The following is a 20,381-nucleotide window of genomic DNA, read 5'->3' on the forward strand; positions in this document are numbered from 1 at the left end:
CAGGTAGTGCAATAGGAAGGCTCTCTTGAATTTTTCTCCTGACTGCTATTCTCTGCCTACTCTCTGGAAAGTCATCTATTTTCTCCTCATGCTTTTGTTCCCCTTCTGCAGGATGGGATCAACAAGCTTCCTAATTGCACTATGAGAACAGACATAATCAGGTACCACCTCTGCCCACATATAGTTTTAACTTTTAGCAGCTCTCAAAGGAAATATGAGTGCAGCTACATTCTTGGTTTCATACTTAGTTACACAGGGGTTTAGTGGAGCATGCACTTTAACTCCATGTAATGCTCCTCAGATCTTAAATGCAATCCATCTCTTATCTCTGATTTGCTGCTACTGTACAACCTAGAGAACAATAATAACACCTGCAGGTTAGCAAAATGTTTTATTATACTGAAACATACTGTACATAGGTAAGAGCCAATGGTTGCGTTTTATCTGTCCTATCAAATCAAAAGACCTTTATCATATTTTCCATTGGCTTAAAAAGGAAATACTAAAAGAGTTAATTTCATTATTAAACATATATATATATATATAATGCTTTCTATTTATTTTGTTCTATATTAGAAAGGCAAACTTGAGGATAGTAATATGGCTTAAATATATTAAACTTTTCACTCTGGGTGGCTTGTTTTCACATCTGGATAGAACACGTGGAATGAGTTCAGGAATCTCCTTCGACATGATAGCAGGTATCAACCCACATTAGATGTAAATTCAGCATGTTCAGCCAGAGTGCCTGAGCTGGGGAATAAGAGGCATAGTCCAGGATAACTGTTTTATTATGTTTTTCTTTTCCTGCATATTAAAATGTCTCCAGTATATTTTCTTCCTATTTTTCCCTCTGGATAATCCCAAGTTTGCCTTCCCTTGTTTTAACTATTGCCATAGTAATGAACAGGCCACTGTTTTATCAAAAAAAAAATCATTTTATCTAAGTGGAATTAATCACCATGGCTTCTAAGTTCTGGGAGAAAGGAAGGAGAAAGAGCAAGTGAGTGACTCCAGACAGCAATTCAGAGTTCCTGCATCAGGACACTTGCACTGAATCACCTCCTGGAGAAACCTCTTTCACTCCACTAACTGCAGTGGAAGCCCAGGAAGACCTGGCTGGAAAAAATTAGCCCTTGTGAATCTTGAGTAGGTTCACAAGAGTCCTACAGCATCCAAACCTCTTACACACTGCAGCCTCCGCATACATCTGCAGCTGCACTCTTAGCCATCTTGTCATTTGGTATTCTCCCCAGGGGCCAGAGGTGCATAGCATCCTAAAAGTTTGCAGTCCTACAAGTTCTCTTATAAATTGGCATTTGCACAACAACAAAGGCAGCAGATTGTCAGGCTTAGCTGGGATTTCAGTGTTTCTCTCCACTACAGAGGAACTGTTACCTATACTTAACAGTTCCTGATTATAAATCGCTGAAATACCAGTCAGGGAGGAAAGGACTGCTACAAAAATGTGCAGGATAAAAGGAAAATGACCTTTCCAGTGAGCTGAAATACACTATCTAAAGTGACAGGAACAGCATCCTGCCCTGCTTCAGACCATTTATTGGCTATGTGTGCAACACGCTTAGCATTTTCAGTCAGGACTAAACTAGCTAAAACTGTACTATGTTGATACTAAAATAGTAGCAGAAAATCTGTAGTGCTATGTCCTTGTCCACATCCCCTGTAAAACCCTGAAAATCTAAGGCAACATTATACCAACTGCACTGTTCTGAAAACATGTTGAGCCTCTACTAGTCAAACTTGTTGCTCTTCTATATCATGGTACACAAATGAGCACCGTGACAGTAGAGACATCTGGTCAACTTTTGCTACTGTCACCTGAGCTCACTGGAAGTTTGGGCCAAGAAGGCATCACTGCATTTTAAAAATACTATCTTCAAAAAAGACTCGTATCTTGATTGTTGATAGATTCATTTTCCTGGATATACTGGAGAATGTCCACTTCATTCATTGTCTGAATCCTCTTCTCCTTTGGCTTTGCCAGTGGAGATGAATTAGTGCTCCTGGGGGCAACTGCTGGCTTCTGAGGCAGTGGTGGTTTTGATGGTACCTTAGGTTTTGGTTTGGAGGTTACATTCAAAAGTTTCTCTAAATCATCTTCAACTCTGAAATGAAAAGAAAACATCAGTAAAATCTTGGGAATTTCTGAGCTGCTTTTTGTTTTGTAAGAAAATTCAGTCTTGCAAATTAAACTTTCTGCAGGATCAACTTTGATTAATTTCTCTTTTATGGAAGAGTGTTCCATAAAAGTTTCAATGTTGCCAAAATAAGAACTGTCTTTTTATAATGTGGTTTTTCAGTTCACCATCAAAGTTAATGAATATTAAAGCATGCTTTCAAATGTCTCAATTAAAAGCAATTTGCAATTATCAAAAGTAAAATAACTTGATTTTAGTTTGGGAAGCAAATGGTTTTGATTTGTGACAGGATGCTTTAGTTCCCAGAAATTTTCATGGGATAGTAAAATTTTTCACATTCAGCTCTGCTTCCGCTTCATCCCCATCTCTCTGAGACTGAGCATCCCCCATGCTCAATCCTGAGAAACTGGAAACACTAATGGCTTTAAAAATATTGTGAACACATTTGCTTACAAGGAACTGAAGACGTTTTGCATTCTGTGATGGCTACAAGTCTTTCTGGCGATCATTTCCCCTTATTTCCTAGTGAAATAATCCAAAACACTTGAAACAGTTAAGGATGTTTTCTACCTGCATTGTTTGACCTTATCAAGAGACAGAGCACTGCTGTGCATGCCCAGCTCTGTTCCCACAGGAGCTCTTAAAGATTTCGAGAGAGCCCTTATAACAGATTTTCTTGTGACTTCAAGAGGTCACAAGACAAGTGAGTATGTGGAGGAAAGGCAAGGAAGGTTGTGACACATAACATCTCTAAAAGATATAGCAGAGATGGCAAAGTAAAAATTAGCGTAGCTAGAGAAGTCTTTACAGGCCACAGTAATTTGTGTTCCGAATCAAAATAACCTCTTCTTTTGGTCCTATGAGCACAGTGGTCAATCAAAACACCAGAAGGAGTAAACATTGTTGTTAATTTCCCAAAGGCTTGATTGATAAATAATTGTTAAGCAGTCAAAGCCCCACTAGAAATCCATGCAGATAATCAGCTGTGTAATGACCAGGTACAAAAGTGAAGCCCCTGATAAAATGCGTATTTCGTATGTGCTTACAAAATACAAGACTTGCAAAGACTCCACCTCTAACTGTAGCATACAAACCCAAGAAAGCTACAGCACATCAAGTGCAAGCAAAAACTTTTACATGGGGGACCAGGAGCCAAAGATCAAGAACAGTAGGTTTGTAATATGTGGGTATCTCCTTGCCAGACCCCAGCTCTAGTGAAATACACTTTCTCCACGACCATAGTGTCTTAGGCAGTGAAAAGATTTAACTGATTAATTGCTTACAAGCACTGTTATAAGAACTGTTTTTACGAAACTTCGGTATCAACTGAATCAGCCCATTAGGCTGTAACAGTGCCAGCAATAAAACTCTCTCTGCCTCAGCCAAAGGGTAGCCTGATAGGAAAGCTACAAATGAACTAGGAGACAAAATTAAGGCGCCAGAGTTATTCCAAAGGGACCGGAATTTGCTTTGGTGCTTAAATTTCCTTCAAATAGTTTTATTTAGCTCACTCTTAGAGGACTTGTGAGGATAAGAAAGTCTGGTCAAGTGATTCTTAAACAAGGAAGGAGCTGGCGGTATATGTGCAACCCATCCCCTCCCTCTGTCTCTGCTCCAGCACTACATCAAGAGGTGGCACATTCCCTCCAGGAGGATAGGCTGGATGCTCTCTGTTGGTCACAGCACCATAACTATCTCACGGCAAGGAGCAAATGGAGACGTGACTAAGGGAACAGACAACAGCTGTTTCTCTCTGGGAGGATTCTCTGAAGCTTCTTACTTGAGCCCCTGATGACTGGGAGGGATTTGCTGGAGCAGCCCTCTAGCAGCTCCACTCACTGGAACAGGATACCATACTCCAGGGAGTTGAAGGAAGGTGCCTTTTCATGTTTTTTTTTAAAACAAGCCCCATATGTAGGCAGACCCTGGCACATGAATGAGTCTCACCTCATTTCATGGCAGGTATTTTTTGGTCTTTCCACTCATTTGCCTTTTGTAATTCATATCTTCCTCACTTGCCAGGCAGCAAGGGTGACTTGGGGGGGCGTATTCAGATACCTGTGAAGCCACTGAGATAAGTTCTGTTGACTAAATGGGACTGTGATCCCTCCCTTTATTTCTTTGTTCACCAGTAGCTTTAGGAGAGATACTGTGAATGCCTCTACTACACAGCAGAACAATTGGTGGGGCCTCCTGCCAACATTTAAAGTAAGCAGTTAAAGCAAAGCTGAGCTCTTCCATAATTTGGGAAGCAACTGATTATAGAGTAACTGGCCAGGACCATGGGGAAGATGATCAACAGAAGAATCATCGTCTCTGAGACACTTTATTACTCCATCCCTAGTGAACACTGAATGTTAAAACCACAGGTACTTCAAGAGCTCTAGCACCCTCAGCTAAGGATCCCACTAGTATTAAGAAAACCTGCATAATTTCAAGGGTTTCTTTTTTTACGTTCACCCTTAATAAAAGCTGTGAGGAATTTACACTGTCCTTCAGGCTGAGACAAACCACACTCACCATCAATTAGCTATAAAGTGAAGAAGGATTAGCCTGAATTTTCTGACGTATAGATGGTCAGAACCCTTTAAGGTAAAATCATTGTTGAAGTCAGATCTTTTTGTGACTCCTAAAGGGAATCTAAGAAGGATCAGTTTTAACCAAGGCTAATCTTGTAAAATCAACCGCCTGAACATTGATATCTAAAACTAGGAAAAATACCTAAACAGACCAACGGATGGACAAGTCAGGGCCACTGTTCCAGAGCTCTGCACCTTGAACTCTACCTTGTGGACTTGTACTACAGCTGGCAGCACCTCAAATTTCATCCCCCAAGTAATCCTGGAGATTATGTTCTCTTTTATTTAGATAAGATTTCTGATGTCTTTTAGCTTCCATGATTCCCTGCAGGTGACATATCCCACCTAACTTACAAAGCACCTTGTCAGTGTATTTCTTCCTCCTGAATACTTCATCTACATAGAAGAAATTAATTCAGTTTAAGCCCAGGCATTTTTGTTTGCTGCAAACGCTGATATCTAAGAGATATCACACCTGTGATCACATTGCCAAGACATGTTCTTGTTCTCTTTGCTGTGTAATAAACAAAACATGTTAGGGCTGGTATTTCTGAAGCCTGGTTTTCTTCAGCTGATCTGATGCCTCCCTTCTTGGCATGAACAAATACAGAATGTATCAGTGTCCATGTCATAAAGTTTTGCTCATAAATAACAGAAACCATAATAACCAGATTAAGAATACATACATATACATATATATCATACAGAGGAAGCATGATTTTGGAGTAGGTGCACTGCCTGAGAACTAGGTGCACTGCCCAGAAGGGGCAGCAGTAAATACAGCTCATGAACCTGATCAGATGGTACAGCTTCCTGAACTCTCTGCTCCTGTGCAGCTCTAGATTAATTTCTGTGCTAACCACAGCAACAAAACCACTCAGCACAGTCACAGAGTACCCTTAAAAGATGCAGTCCAGCAAGGTGTGGGGTTTTGGGGGTGGTGGGTGGGGAGGGTGGGGGTTTTTTTAGGCCAAAATTATGCAGGAGATGATTTTTGCAAGTCTGGAAGTGGATCATATAAATCTGCTGTCCTGGATTTTTTCAAGACCTTGGTTAGACAGAAGTCTTTTACAGAGAACACAGCAGATAATATGCAGCCTTTGTCTCAAAACCTGCTTTTCAGTGCTGCACTGCTAGGCAAACTGATCCACTGTTGTTTGATCATGTGAGACACAACTGTCTTTGAAAAACGGAAGAGAGAAAATGCAAAATGCCTTAGGCAGAGATAGAAACAAGGAATTCTGTTTCTTGAGAGGCAAATGAATTGTTACAGTGCATAACTACCACCATATTTAACTCCAGGCCAGGAGAAGGAAGAAAAAAATCAGCAACTATTCTGAAATAACAAGATTAAAGGAAGAACCTTCCCACCCCCATCTTTTTATAAACAATCAGGCGCAGAATCCATGTAATTAATCATTCTCTAATTAGTCTCTTTCTTTCTCTGTAATGGAAAAGCAGCAGCACATTGTTTAAAATTCCTGCCATACTGTTGTGCTGATTCACAGACTCTATTGGTGGAAATTCTCTTTGTTTCCAGACACAGAAAGCAACCAAAACCCTTACTGAAGAAAGTGTATCGCAAAGCCCTATGATGTGACTGCTAGCATGTGGGCTTCAAGAGAGTAACCCAGCTCTGACTTTGAGACAGACACAGCTGCCATCAGAACATCACCATTTTAAATGCCACTTCCCTGAACTCTATCCTGTCTATCTGGACAAGATCTTTGGAACAGGAATGACTACATGTGTGTAAGCACCTAGCATGATGGGGACAGTGACCTCTGCTTGCTCTAATAAGAAGAATCAGTAATGAAATCAAGAGACAAAGACTACCATAATTTATTAAAGTATCCAAAAGGATCATGCTTGAAGCTAGGTTATGCAACTCACAGCAGTTCTTGCAGAATAGACTTTTATCTTTCCCTATCTTATTATTGGTGTCTTTACTTTGTCTGGTGTTAACACCAAATATGACAGATACCTTAGTGAAGCCTTGGGGAGAGGTGTATTAACATATATGACTTGGGAAAATACTTGTGCCCAAAAATAGGCAGGAGGCTTTGAAGTATCTGTTGACCACCTCTTCTGCTATAGGCAGTAGAGAGGGGGTGTGATGTTCTAACAAGGCCCGTGGAAATTATACAGGCTGGAGTTAACCACAGGAGTGCAAAGCATAGGGGACTGTGTAGGAGGTATCTCCCCTCCTTTTCCTGTTTTCTCCTGCAATCCATTACAGGTAAATTCATACTGGTACTTTAACCAGTGCCATGAAATATGTCTGGACACTGGAACATGACAGTTTGCATTACTGAAATCTTAGAACCACTGGCACAGCTTTGGTCTGGGTCAGATTAGCCTTCCTGTGAAAAACTACCAGGCACAACCTGGAGCTGGCATGGGAGGGACCATTCCCAGCAGGCAGCTGCGTACAGTCACCTTGCTCTGCAGCTGGAGAGTGTTAATAGCACGGATGCAGCCTGGCGGCGCAGTCTGGCTGAGGGCCAGAGAATAGGCTCATTAGTACAGGTAAGTCCTACATGCATATGCCTGCAAGAAGAAAACAGCCTACTGGTTAGATCACTCACCCAGGAAATGAGATAATTCAATTTGTACAATTTGAACCAGAGAGCTGGTTCAATTTTCCCCCAGCCCGAAGGAGTTCAAACCTCTGTCTCCTGCTTCTTGAGAAAGTTCCCCCATCACCAGGCAAAGGGGGGAGCAGGCAGCTTTTATCCCCCCAGCTAAAGATGTCTGTCAAAAATATAAGTAACCTGGGGCAAGACAGTTGAATTCTGGAGACTCTCAAGCCTAGCAAAAGCATCTCTTGCTACACTAGGAGAGGCTAGGACTCCAGGTCACCTCTCTGCATTATTCTATACAACCTATACATGTTCCTAGGCATAGGGCAAGAATTAACGTTTCCTGTGCGGTAAAAGCCTTTCTATTCTGTTAGGCAAGTTTACTTGGTAGTTCTTCCAGTGTTCATAAGTAGCATCTCTATACATCACAGGAAAAATGAAACAAAAAAAAAAAAATATGCTTGAAAACCATCACAGAAAGTGCTCTTGGGCAGCAAATGAAATCCACCAAAAACTGGTTGGAAAAGAAGAATTTATTTGTTTACTGAAAGCCACTGCAGCCAAATCAAGGTTCTTTCCTCACAATCAGGTCTCCGCAAGCAAGGGAAACTGCCCTGGAGTGGTCAGGAAATTTCCAAGCCAGTTACCACAACCTCCTCTGCCACCTGCCCATCACCTAAACAACTGTCTGCCCAAAGGATCTAGAGTTAAATCCTCTGGAGTTTCTCAAAGCTTTTCTCCCAGCTGTGGTGCTGCTCTCATATCCTCAGGACAGTGAGAAAGCATTACTCATCATGTGGTTCTGGAGGTGACTGGTGTCCTATATGACTCCTGGCTAGTCTGAATGGCCTGCAGAATGAAGAACATACAAACTTTTTCTGCTTCAAGGGTTGCAACAGTTTCTTGGCAAGCCTGAAGCTAACAAACCTGCTCAAGAAGCTGTATGGACTGAATGGTGTTTAGAAATGACCATTGTCAGGATGCAGTTTCAGAAACAGCTTCAGTCTCTAAAAATATATAATGCTTCTGAAAGGGTCATCATTTTTATCACTGATGGCACAGCTCATAGCTGTGTAAAAACAGATCAACTGGTAAATACAGACCAAATTAATCTTTTAAGGGTACAGACAGGACAATGCAGCTGGAGCACAAAGATAAGAGCTGGTCTGTCCCTTTCTAAACCAGCAGTCTTAGATCAGTGTAATCCTAAGAAAGAATACACCAGGTCTGCCATTACAGAGCAGCAGAACCAGGATCCCACTGCTGACACTTTTCTCAGCACTGGAAAAAGACAAATGTTAACGCTGACAGCTGCTTCCTTCCAGGTCAACTCCCTATTCATTATCAAAGGTGAAGTTAATTAAATCTCTCCTACAAAGCTGCTCAGACAACTGTGATAATTATTTCAGGCTAGGATGTGTAATAATTTATGTTGTTCTGTGGGCCCACAATGCTGCTGCAACATTCACAGAGTCACTTCTAGCACCGGTTTTCCACAAAAACCTGATCCATAACACTAGGCAGGCACAAATTAGGTTAATAAGGAAGAAGAGATCAACTGCAGTCCTGTTGCATGAAAACTTAATTTGCACATCTGTGGCCACTGCGTGGATGCAGATGAGAAAATAAGATGGCATGAGAATCTATGATGGGAAAGTTTGCAGGACACTGATTTCTGCAGCGTCTGACTTCTGTTTCTGGCTTAAATGGAAATTAGATGTGAGGAGGAGCTTTGAGAGTGGAGGTAGATGGCTGAATGCATCCAGAAAGAATCATTATCTAGTATGATGTCATCCAGGAAAATGAAGAAAAAAAGAGAAGCCTGATCCTAAATCCATTCCCAAGGATAATTCTTTTAACATCTAGGAAAGGGTTGATCAGATACCCTTTCACCTCACTGCAGTTGGTCACCTTCCACCTTGGAACAGTCAAAAGCAAAGGGACTCAGGACTTCTCAGAAGGGCCTGAGTTCCTTTGTATCCCTGTGGTGAAGAGATAAGCCAAAAAGACTTGGTTACCTCTCCCTCCTTTTCTCAAAGCACATCCCATGAAGGAAGAGTATGACATACTCCTTTTTTTCCTGAAGGCAACATGATGGGACATGACCTTGCTGGTTTCTACCACAGCAATTTACCTCTTTTCCACAAGTTCTGGAAGGACTTGCAACTACAGTCCTCTACAGGCACCTCACTCATGTATTATGGCAGACGTAGTGCTAGGACAGAGTGCCTGCATCTGTAATGCCAGTGGCTCGAGTGAGGTAATTCACTTAGTTTCTCCATCACTATCACTTAATATTTGTTGGTAGGCCAAGAAATTTGTAACCAGTAAAAGGCTGATCAATGGACAGGAAGAGGGAAGATGTTTGTTTGAATGGACATGGATATTTTGCCATAGAAATAAATCTTTCATTAAACTTACAAAGAAATTGGTTCTTCTCAAAGCTTAACACTTGTTAATGTAAAGTAGGTGATTCTATTTAAAATAGTAATTCTCATGTCACTTGAGCAGGTATACACAGAAAGCACAGTCTTCAGTTTGCAATAAGAACATTTATCATATTCTCTTCTCCCTCATGTTGTGACAAGCACAGCCCACGCACATTTTGCAGACTCATTTGTCTCCATAATAGTCTCTTCCTCAAGAGTTACAAGTCACTGCTGGGGATTGACTGCTGTGCTGAGAGTGCTGTGGTGCTACTGCTGCTACAACCACACAGGTACCATAAAGATCACAAAGGACTTGGTTGCTCCTGTGTTCCGCTCTGAACATCATCTCTTTCTCACCTCCCCTTCGGAAGAAAAAGGTTCTACCTTGTCTGCCTTAGGCAGTGCTCTCCTATCTCTGCCTGTGATTCACTGGTAAGTAAATTTTTCAGTAAGTCAGACACTTCTTGAATCTACCACATGCATGTGAACGGACCTGAGGGCTGGGGAGAGACTTCCTCTGTCCCCTTTGGGACAGGAGAGCGATTGTCAACAACTACTGGGCAAAGGCAAGATTTATTCTTAGGCCTCAAAATATACTCAGGCCCCCATGCCAGAGAGATTGCAGGGTTCACCTCATGTTGAAGATTTCTCTCACCACAAAGGGTCACCGCCTGGAAAAGGGACTGTGGCACTGCCCTGCAAGAACATGTAACAACAGTCTGGTTGTAAGGGAAGGTGGGAGATGATTCAAATGTTGTTTCTATGTTTATGAGACCTGACAGTTCTGCTAAGGCTTCCAGCTGAACAGAAAACAAAGTGCATTGTGCATAAGCACTTGAGAAAGTTCAGCTACAGGACTTCAGGTGACTGCAATGAATTTACATAAAGGTGAGGTGAAGTATTCTACTAGGTTAGAACAGCACTGCCACTCCTCTCCTCCCCTTTAACAGCTTCTCCTTTAACCCCAATCACATTGCATTCCATTCACCAGCTCTCTATCATGTGCAGATAACACTGTGAACTAGGTTTATTAGGGTGATTTCAGGGGGTGTTAGGCACCTGAACAGGTCACCAGATCCTGACCTATCTGCTTATACTTCTTGCACAGCCAGGAGTTGCCTCTGGATTCCTGTAGCAACTTTCCCATCAAACTACTTCATTTGCATTTGGACCGTGATGACTTGTCAACTACTGAAAGTGCTGGGACAAGAATAAATGAAAAGTTCTCAAATTTAAGAGAAATGGAATCTTTTCCCATGGGTATCCTTAACCATCTGGGTGTGCTGCTAAGACTGATGACCTCAAACTGATCCAAAAGCATGGTCTATTGGTCTCAGAGCAGACTTCAGAGACCTTTCTCTGCCACAGAGGAAAAGAAAACATATAATTCAAAGGATATTAACATGACAGATGGAGAAGCTCACTGCACTAGTGGACAATAATGCCAGGACTGGACTGGAACAGGCACTTCTAGCTGTAACAATCTGGATCAAGCATTGTGTGCTGAGATTGCTAGCAGAGGAGAAAGCAAACATGAAAATGTTGAAAGCACATACCTGTTTGCTCCCAGTATACCACAGCACTAAATCAGGTCATGTCCTGCCCCATCAGCTTCTATAAACATCAGGTGGGCTGTCAGGATGTAATGGGAGATGGCATCCAACCCAATTTAACCTTTGTTTAAATTAAGTCAGGTATTACCACTGAAATAGTTAGCACCTTTGCATATGTAGAAAGCAATACCTGCAAAACTGCCTGCTTCAGGAGAGGTTTGAAACCACACACAGATTCTCTCTCCTGGGTTTAGTACCTGCTGCGGAAATCATACTTCCTAACAGGAGCTTGTGAGCAAGAATTAGCGCTCAGAGCAGGCTGGCCTCATCATTCACATGCCAGCCTGAGATCCAGAAGGCATGAATCTGACTCTTTACTGCAGCACAGATTCCCTGATGCTGCTGTTCTCTCTGAACATTGCCTTCCTGCTTGATCTCTTGAGGATTAGCAGTGCAGGCAAACTAGCCTTGTGAGAGATACCAGGAATAAAATACATTGTGATGATATGTTCCAGTGCTACACTATCAAGGGGGCAGGTAAGAGCAAGTACATTATTCCCTCCTATGACTCTGAGCTCGAGCCCTCCTTTCCACCAGATTAAAAATTAAAAGCAGGGTGATATTTTAATGAGAGTCTTTTATAGCTGCAGAGGTATGCACAGGATTCTTCCTGGAAGCATGCATGTGCCCATGAGCCACCAGCAGAAAATCATTCCTCTTGTGGCAAGAACCCCTGATTTCAGCTCACTAAAGCTGAATTCCTCTTTGTTTCTCACTTTTCATAATGGAGTCAGTTTTCACCCCCAGGATCGCTTGCAGGAAGCAGAAGTGTCGTGTTAGAAAACAAGGACTAGATGGCATGCCTTGGGCCTCCAAGACCCTTCCTTTACAGTTACAGAATAATACCTTGCACCCTACCTTTCTCAAAGGGTCTTCCTAATTTCTGTTTTAATGCGTGTGATTTCCAAGGTCCATGACACATATCTTACCTTTTACCTGTAAGCATGAGTATTGATTCAGTTAGCATTCAAAGTATTTAAGCCTTTTCAGCTTAAATTTACACAAATTCACCTCTTTGGAAGTCTAAAGAACTTCTCAGATCACCTTCATCCGACAAGACAGATTTGAGATGTGTACCTCAGCAGTTCCTCAGTGTCCTCCTCAGGACCTGTGTTCAGCACATACTCTCTGTTCTTACAGGCAGCTGGCAGCAGCAGTGAGTCACCCAGTCTTACCACCCCACCAAGGTCTGGATTTTCAAATAATTTCAGATCTAGAATGGGGAACCAGAAAATGCTCTAGTTAAATCATGCTATATAACACAATTAATACTAGCTAGTAAATCTGGCTACTGGACCGAAAAAAAAAAGATCATGTAGACAATTTTATTTTTTTTACAGGGACTTCAAATCCACAAGTGCAGTCATTCTTTGCACTCTTAGGACTTGGTAAATCTGCTTTCCTCTTGCACTCAAAAGTAGGTCACATCACTTGTTAGTGTGGCATGAGTGACTGTGGGACAGCCAGCTCCCACTGACCTACAATATCCCAGCCCAAAATGTCAACAGTAAATACCTACATCAGGAGTCCTCAAACTACAGCCCGCGGGCCGGATACGCCCCCCCACCAGGGTCCTCAATCTGGCCCCCGGTATTTACAGAACTCCCCTGCCCCCCCCCCCCCCCCCCCCCCCCGCCGGGGGTTGGGGGGGAAACCAAGCAGCCGCAGATGACTGCCTGCCACTTCATCCGCGCGCCGGCCCCCTAGTTAAAAAGTTTGAGGACCCCTGACCTACGGGAACTACACATCTTATTTATTCTTTCTGAATGATTCTAGGTGATTTTGAAGATTTGCCTTAACATTCCCAAGTCATTATTTAGCCTGTATACTCTGTATTGCTACACTTTGAAACCTCAGTTATACACATGCTTTAAATAAAACAATCTGTGTATATACAAATATAAACAAGATTTACTCTCTTTCATCTTCTTCCTGGGACCAATTGATGAGAAATCTTTTTCTGGGCCAAAAAGACCTTCATCTGGATCTCCTTCCTCTTCAAAAATCGTTAATTTTGGCTTCTCTTCCTTGGCTGGAGAAGCAGATGCCTTCTTTGGTTTTTTAGTTCTAAAACATAAGAGACAAGAAAGTCAGCTACAATTCTTCATTTAACAAGGAAGATTTATGGCTAGAAAACCCCATAAGCTGAAAATAGATGAAGGCTGGGAAAGGATCAGAGAAAGGTACATAGGCATCTGTTAGTCACTGGCAGGAACAAGATATTGAGCTGCAAACACTGTTGGTCTGACATACTCTACCTGTACTTATGTTTTGTATTCTTAAGAACTATCAAGAAATCCAATGGGAACTGGAAGAGCAGGGCTAACAATGCTGTACTGCACAAACTACCACTCAATCACATTTGTTTTAAGCAGCTTTACTCCTCCCACACAGAAAGCCTAAAATAAGAAAGAAGACCAGTTCCAGCAACACTGTCATAGACAGATAGAAAAGGGATGGCTTGAAAAGCAAAGCACAGGTTGGACCATTGCATTGATCCCTTTGGACAGGTTTTTAAAAACCTTTTTGGCTCCATTTCCTTGCCAGTGCCTGCTGCTGTTTTTGACTGCTGCACACTCCTTTCATAAAGGCGTTAGACACTCCCCTCATCCTCCTCAGAGGAGACATGATATGAAGACTACATCATCTTCAAGTTGAAGCAAGCAGGGACTGGAAGATGCTTGGTTGGACAGACTGCTATTTGCAGAATCTACAAATGTCACTCAGTACTTTCTTGAACTAAGGACTGGATTAACTTCCTCTAAATTTAGTTTTCTAAAATTTGTCAGTGAAACAACATTAATTTTTAGGCTGCTTCTCTACTCAGTGGAAAGAGACATGCACCTCCACAGGACAATTAATCCCATCTATTTTGAACACATATTTGGATGCACTAAATCTCTGAAAATCTCCTCCTCTTCCCGCTGGCTGGAGATAGAAGCTAAAAAATAGTTTGGATTACAGGCCTCATTTGCATATGGCTCAAACAAGGGGAGCTGAATCCCCCCCCGCAAGAACAGAGTGAAAAGCGTGTGCCTCTTGCTCTTACACCTAGGAGTCATATTCTACCAGATGAAGCTACAAGGCAGCTTTCACAGTAGGGTAGCTTGCGTTATGAGGCAAACCAGATGATATTAAAAAAAAATTTAGAGAACAGGACAAAAAGCTTTGGATGAAAAGTCCAATTCAAACTAAGCTGAAAGACAAGAGTTCCTTAGGACAGTGTTCTTCCTAAGAAACTGCCATATTTCAGAGTTCCTTACTTTTAGCAGTCATGGCCTTGCCATTTCTAAAGTATCCCCTTTGAGTGCCTCTTACAATAGAAGATCTGATCTTCTCCTTCCCAGAGAGCAGGTCAGGTTTCAGCCTAGAGCAAACCCAATTATCAGCACTTAACATGCCATCGTCATCAAAAACTAAGAACAAGGTCAAAAGATTACACATACATTCCAACTACATTAAAGAGTCTTGTAAAATCCTCTTCTGATTATAGCTACACACAAAAGAGTGGAGTCCAGTTACTTCCAGTTATTTTAACAAGTTTATTATCACCAAAATAGAACTCATGGATGATATTACCTGACTACCACCACTTCATCTCTCAGCAATGGGAAATGCTGCGCTTTAGGGGCCTAAGAGCAAGCCCCATGCAGAACTGAAATACACCCTTATTTGGAAATACACCCTATTCAATATACTAAAGGTATCTGCAGTTGTCAACTAATTTGCTGACCTATTTATAAGTCTTTTTAAAGCAGATGAAACTTCCGTGTCTTTTTTTTTTTTAATATATATTCATTATGGATATACCTCAAGTGACTTCTGAATTCCGAGCTACTTTTGAAAGGTCAGCTCCAAGGAACTGCCTCAAACTGAAGCATTTGTAAAAGAGCCTTCTTCCAAAACCTGACAAAATCTAAAGTTATGATACATACAAGCCACACAGCTTTCACCCAGGATTTCTACACAAACTCAGATTCATTGCTTTATTAACTGTGGTAAGAAATCGATCACTCAAATGAACCTAAGTATTAAAGGAAAACGTAAAAAACGAGAGCCATTATCTTGAACAACAAAACCAGAAGAACAGTAAGACTGAGTCTTTCAGAGCTGGCAGATTGATTAAAAATAGAATTAGTAGACACAAATAAATCCAATCTACTGGGGAAGAAGTAACCTTTATTTGCATAATTCATGCCTTGCAAAGTATTATTTGAGAAGTGAATGACAATATAGATGGGGATTTGCAATCCTACAGAATGCCAAAAAGACTTTGACAAGACCCCTCACCCATTCAGAATTACAACAGCTCTCCTGATGTATAACGTCCTGTTATGCCACAGGTACTTACATACATAAGCCAACAAATTTCCAAGCAACAGGTCTCCACCCCAGTGAAGTTAACAAGGAGTTTACTAATAGTTAGCTATTTGCAACAAAAAGTACCAGAAAGGTCGGAAATGTTGATGAAACAGAAGAGAACCATAAAGAGTGTCATAAAGAACACCACTTAAACCAAAATGAAATTAACTGAAAGGTCCTGGTAATAACCCTCTGTTTAGTCTGGCCATCAAACCAGCCACTTACACTGGCTTGCTTTCTGTTTTGCCATGGGACTCCACTGGCGGTTACAGGCACTGGGCCAAACCCAAAGGGCTTGACTGCTACCAGTAGGAACACGAGGAAGTTGTTTTTCTGCCTTCACGTTGTTTCCCCTCCCAACCCTTCTAAGGAAGCCACAGCTGGACTGCCAAGTAATTCCAGCATATCCATACAGGGACTCTGTTGAGGTCAGTCTCTAACTGGGAAACAGGATTCCCACGGTTCTGTATTTAGCTGTGCCAGTCCAGGCTGTGCACTGCTGAGCAGAGGTTAATGGATGAGAAAGGGTGTGTAACAAGTTTGGAGTCTGTCTGAGGTTCTGGTTTCACAATCAGCTTCAGCTGGTCTGAGCGTGTGCCTGCCTGCCCACTCATCCCCTCTCTGTATGTTCAGGCTACCTCCCCATTAACAGGGGACCAGGGACTTCGCTGGAACAGCTGATTGTGAGGACACATGCTGGTAGGCATGCAGAGGAGAAGCTGCAAGGATAGTTAATTCAATGATCATGATGTGCCAGGGTGCAGTAAACTAGTGCAGGGATGCAGAGGCTCTTGGGAAGGCATTTTGAAACTACCCGCATCCAACTGGCAGAAGAGGACCCTTATCATTGCTAATTTTTTGTTGCTGAAACAAGTGAACCTTGGAATATCACTCTACTGAATTTTAAAAATCTTAACAAAAACCAAACCAGCCCTAAAGATGATGTATCCTTTGTTCAGCTTAACCTATTTAGTCATTTGAGCTCTCTTCTACACAGAAAGCACTGAGAGAATGACTCAGGTAACACTGTCTTCTGCTCTGAGTCCAAAAGGAGCCAAACTGCTTCATAAGTGACTACAGATAAAGACTAGCTTGCTATCTGACATGGGCCAAAACGGGATGATGAAAAATTAGGGAATATGAATCCACCTAGTCAGGCTGCTGGCACACTTGGAAAATCCAGCTGAGACTCCTGGCTCCCAAATGAATCTCAAATCACCCATGAAAATGTCAACAAAACCCTGTATGCAGGAGACGCTCACTTAACCTAACCCGTTTTGTAAACGTAATACTCATGTTATTGTTTACCAACACAATGTAGGTCACTTGTTTGGCTGCCTCCATGTCTCACTGTAGAAAACAACAATGAGGATGACTAAGACACTCCGAAGTCAGATTTCCAGACCTGTATGTATGACAGCTGTATTTTGAAATCTTGGATCTCCAGACCTCATGCTCGGTGACAAATAGCTTAAACCAAAGGGCTTGTCTTTTGTGCTCAGTACAGACACGAGTCCCTAACCCAGGCTCACTGCTGGGGTTAAAACAGTGAATGTAACTGTTCAGAGTAAATGTAATCTCAGTGCACGGACAAAAATTTTCAGAACTTATTATTCTGAAAATATGACCATCACTTTTTTATAGAAATAAGATTCTACTTATGTAGATGTTACAATAATATTTATGAAGACTTATTCAGAATATACATATTCATATTTTAGAAACCCATGGAATTTACAAGGAAAGAGCTCACACTAATATAAATGGACACCGCAACTCCCACAAATCTATGTTCAGGCTTGAACAACAGAACTACTGCTAAAATAGCAGCAATATTAGCACATCTCCTTGAAAACCATTTCTGAAAAACAAAGAACCTATACACTAGTTCATGCAGAAAACAAAATGTCATCTGCTGCTTTCTTTTCATTCAACAGTGCTCATTTTCCAAAGCTGCCTGATAATAACAGACAGGACAAAAGGGGTCATTCTCATCTGCTTTGGGCAAGGGATGCCAAATAGAAATTCTAAGCCCGTCAGCTCAACACAGCCTGACTGCTAAGCATTAAGCAACTGTGACAAGTGCTGGCCGCAGGGATATTTTACCTCACACAGTAATTTTTTCTTGTGGACATCACAGTAACTTGCAGTGTTTTAAATGGCCCTGGCATGTCCCAAAGTAAGATAATGCATGATAGACAGAATATATCTCCTATTAGAAATCACTAGGAAGAAGAATATTCAATTGCAGGCAATATCTCTCTTGTTTGCAGCCCCCAGATTAGGCCTGCTTTGGACTATTGTGTCAGCAGAGCAACAGATGGAAAGAAAGCCTGAAGGAATAGATTTTCAGGTCCCATCTAGGGGCCTGCTTTTGTGGAGAGATTTTTCTGAAGGGCTCAGCACTCAGGAGTACCTGTTCTTCCTAAAAGAAGCCAAGCTGGTTTTATAATCTGTCCTTAAGCTTTCTGATTATATCCTTTTTCAGTATAATTTGAAAACAGACAACAAGATCACAGACAGACGACTTTTGTTTAGTGTACAGCTCATTACAATAATCATAATACGGAAAGATTTCCTAAAAAGTTTTCAACTAAGTAACTAATAAAGCACACAGGCACTCATGTGTCTGGCAAGGGAACAAGGGTTACAGAGTAGATTGCAAAGAAAGAAAATTAACATAAAAGAAATTTCTTTATCGTTTTCCTTTGATTTTCTAGACTAAATCAGAATGTGAGAGTTGCTGAAACAAGTTAAGGACAATGAAAGATAAGTTTCAAATTACAATCATGACTAAATTAAACCACAGCAAGGACACAAAGACAGGCGTAATAAAGTTGCCAATAACGATGTGAAAAAGCCAAAAATACTCACTACTATTTTGTGTTTCATCTGCAAAGCAGAATAATGGTACTTTCACGGTTTCTGACAACAGTGAAATAGTTCTTATCCTAATACTCATGTTAACGATGCACATTTTCAAACATGCAATACCAGATAATGTGCCCTAACATGTTTTGGAAAAAACTTGCCAGGCATCTTTCTGCACCCTGGATATAACTACTCAACATGTTTTAGAATTTCAGGGATGTTACAGAGGGCTAAAAATAAAGCTATTTTAGAAACTAGAAAAAAGTTACAAAAGTACAACACAAAGAAGTAGGGGCTGGTGAGCATTGCCTTGATGCTTGGTAAGGTTAATGAAAGGCAGATAAAAAAGCATTCATTACTAAAGTCTTGCCAGACTCATGCTGCTGTTTTCCTTTTATAAGCCTATGGACGGTTAATAAAGATATCTTATCAAAGGACTGACACAGCAGTCCTGAGACCTTCCACCGTTTTCTTCCAAAGCAGGGACCAAGACAATGGGAAGCTCCTATCCTTTGCTCCTGCAGACAGGGATGTCACTGCAGCATTGCAGGTATCTGCTTCTCTGTAGAGAGAGGACCTGAGCTATCTCTGCATTAACTTTGGCACTCAGATGCCTCAAGCAAGGAGGGACGAAACCAGAATTCTTTCTTTTTGGTTCTTCTCCATGTCTTTCATGGGATGAGAAGGAGAGAATATTATGCCTTGCTGTTCAGTCTACGAATTAGTAAAAGAGCTACAAGGCAAGCATGATGATGGCAGCATCAGGGCTTGGTGTACACCAGCTTCTATTATGCCCTTAATACTCTATTTGCACGTTTGGCAGTACTTGATTTCAAACTGACAGAAGGAGAGAAACATTGATTTTTGCTCTGTTTCCCTCTTCTGGAGCACATTCTCTTTTCCCTGTGCCTAGTCCTTGCAATTTCTGCTCCACATCATCCTTTTCATCCCCCTTTTCATCCCTCCTCAATCCATTTCCCCAAATTTATGGCCAGTATCAGACACCTCCAGAATCTGGAATATTGCTTATTCTCTAAACTGACAATTAGGCCTCCTTGTCATCTTCAGCCTGCTTCTCCCCCCATTGGCATCATGTACCTTTTACCCTCCAGACCTCTATCCTGGACTCTTCTTTTTCTGTTTTATCTCCAAAGATTACTACTATTGGTCAAATTATGCTTCTGAAAAAGACCACAGGCTGTAACTGAAGGAGAAACAGAAAGCTGCAATGGGAAAGTGGGAAAATGCAGAAGGGAGGGTAAGGGAAAAAAGGGATGAAATTAAGCAGAGGTAACAGTAGGTAAGTTAGCGAAGCAAGAGGAAGTTAAGAGGCTGAAGCTGATCACAAATGATAACCACCTGTACCTGCTGACCACACAAAATAAACAAGGATGTTTACCAGTCAGTTTTCAATAAAAGACAAAAGTCATGTTAAATCTTAAATAAACAGAAAATCTTTCTGCAGAAAGGAAGCTTTATCAGGAAAAAAACTAGGAGGAACAGTTTGGACTTAACAAACTCTGCCAGACATTATTCCTTGATCTATTTCCTTTCAGGTCACTATTCAAGCTAATGGAGTTACTTCCAGGAATAGGCCTTAGCTTTGTGTTTTGACCCTATAAAAATTATACTCTAAGAAAAAAAATCCATCCTCTTACACTAATTAATAATTGTTACAGGTCTGTAGCTTGAAAGACAATAAATTCTTGGGCAAGTACTGCGTTGCATGCCTGTAAAGTGATGTCTAGTGCCGTATAACGCAATAAAATGTGCGACATGACAAGAA

At 41.4% G+C, this 20,381-nt stretch overlaps 1 protein-coding gene across 2 annotated transcripts in view; it reads right to left on the reverse strand.

Moving 5' to 3' along the window:
* Positions 1-372: 372 nt before the first annotated feature.
* Positions 373-20,381, reverse strand: part of HS1BP3 (HCLS1 binding protein 3) — a 54,094-nt gene continuing 34,085 nt past the window's right edge. The window contains exons 5-7 of one of the 2 annotated variants that reach the window (XM_056343604.1): positions 13,278-13,429; positions 12,440-12,575; positions 373-2,126 (exon numbers count right to left, since the gene is read on the reverse strand). In XM_056343604.1, the coding sequence (XP_056199579.1) occupies positions 1,898-2,126; positions 12,440-12,575; positions 13,278-13,429 (517 nt within the window). In that variant the 3' untranslated portion in view covers positions 373-1,897. Of the gene's footprint in view, positions 2,127-12,373; positions 12,576-13,277; positions 13,430-20,381 lie in introns of both variants that reach the window. The other variant, XM_056343605.1, reaches the window with a different exon arrangement.

Source organism: Falco biarmicus, chromosome 6, assembly GCF_023638135.1.
Source record: "Falco biarmicus isolate bFalBia1 chromosome 6, bFalBia1.pri, whole genome shotgun sequence".
In the NCBI taxonomy this organism is placed as follows: domain Eukaryota; kingdom Metazoa; phylum Chordata; class Aves; order Falconiformes; family Falconidae; genus Falco; species Falco biarmicus.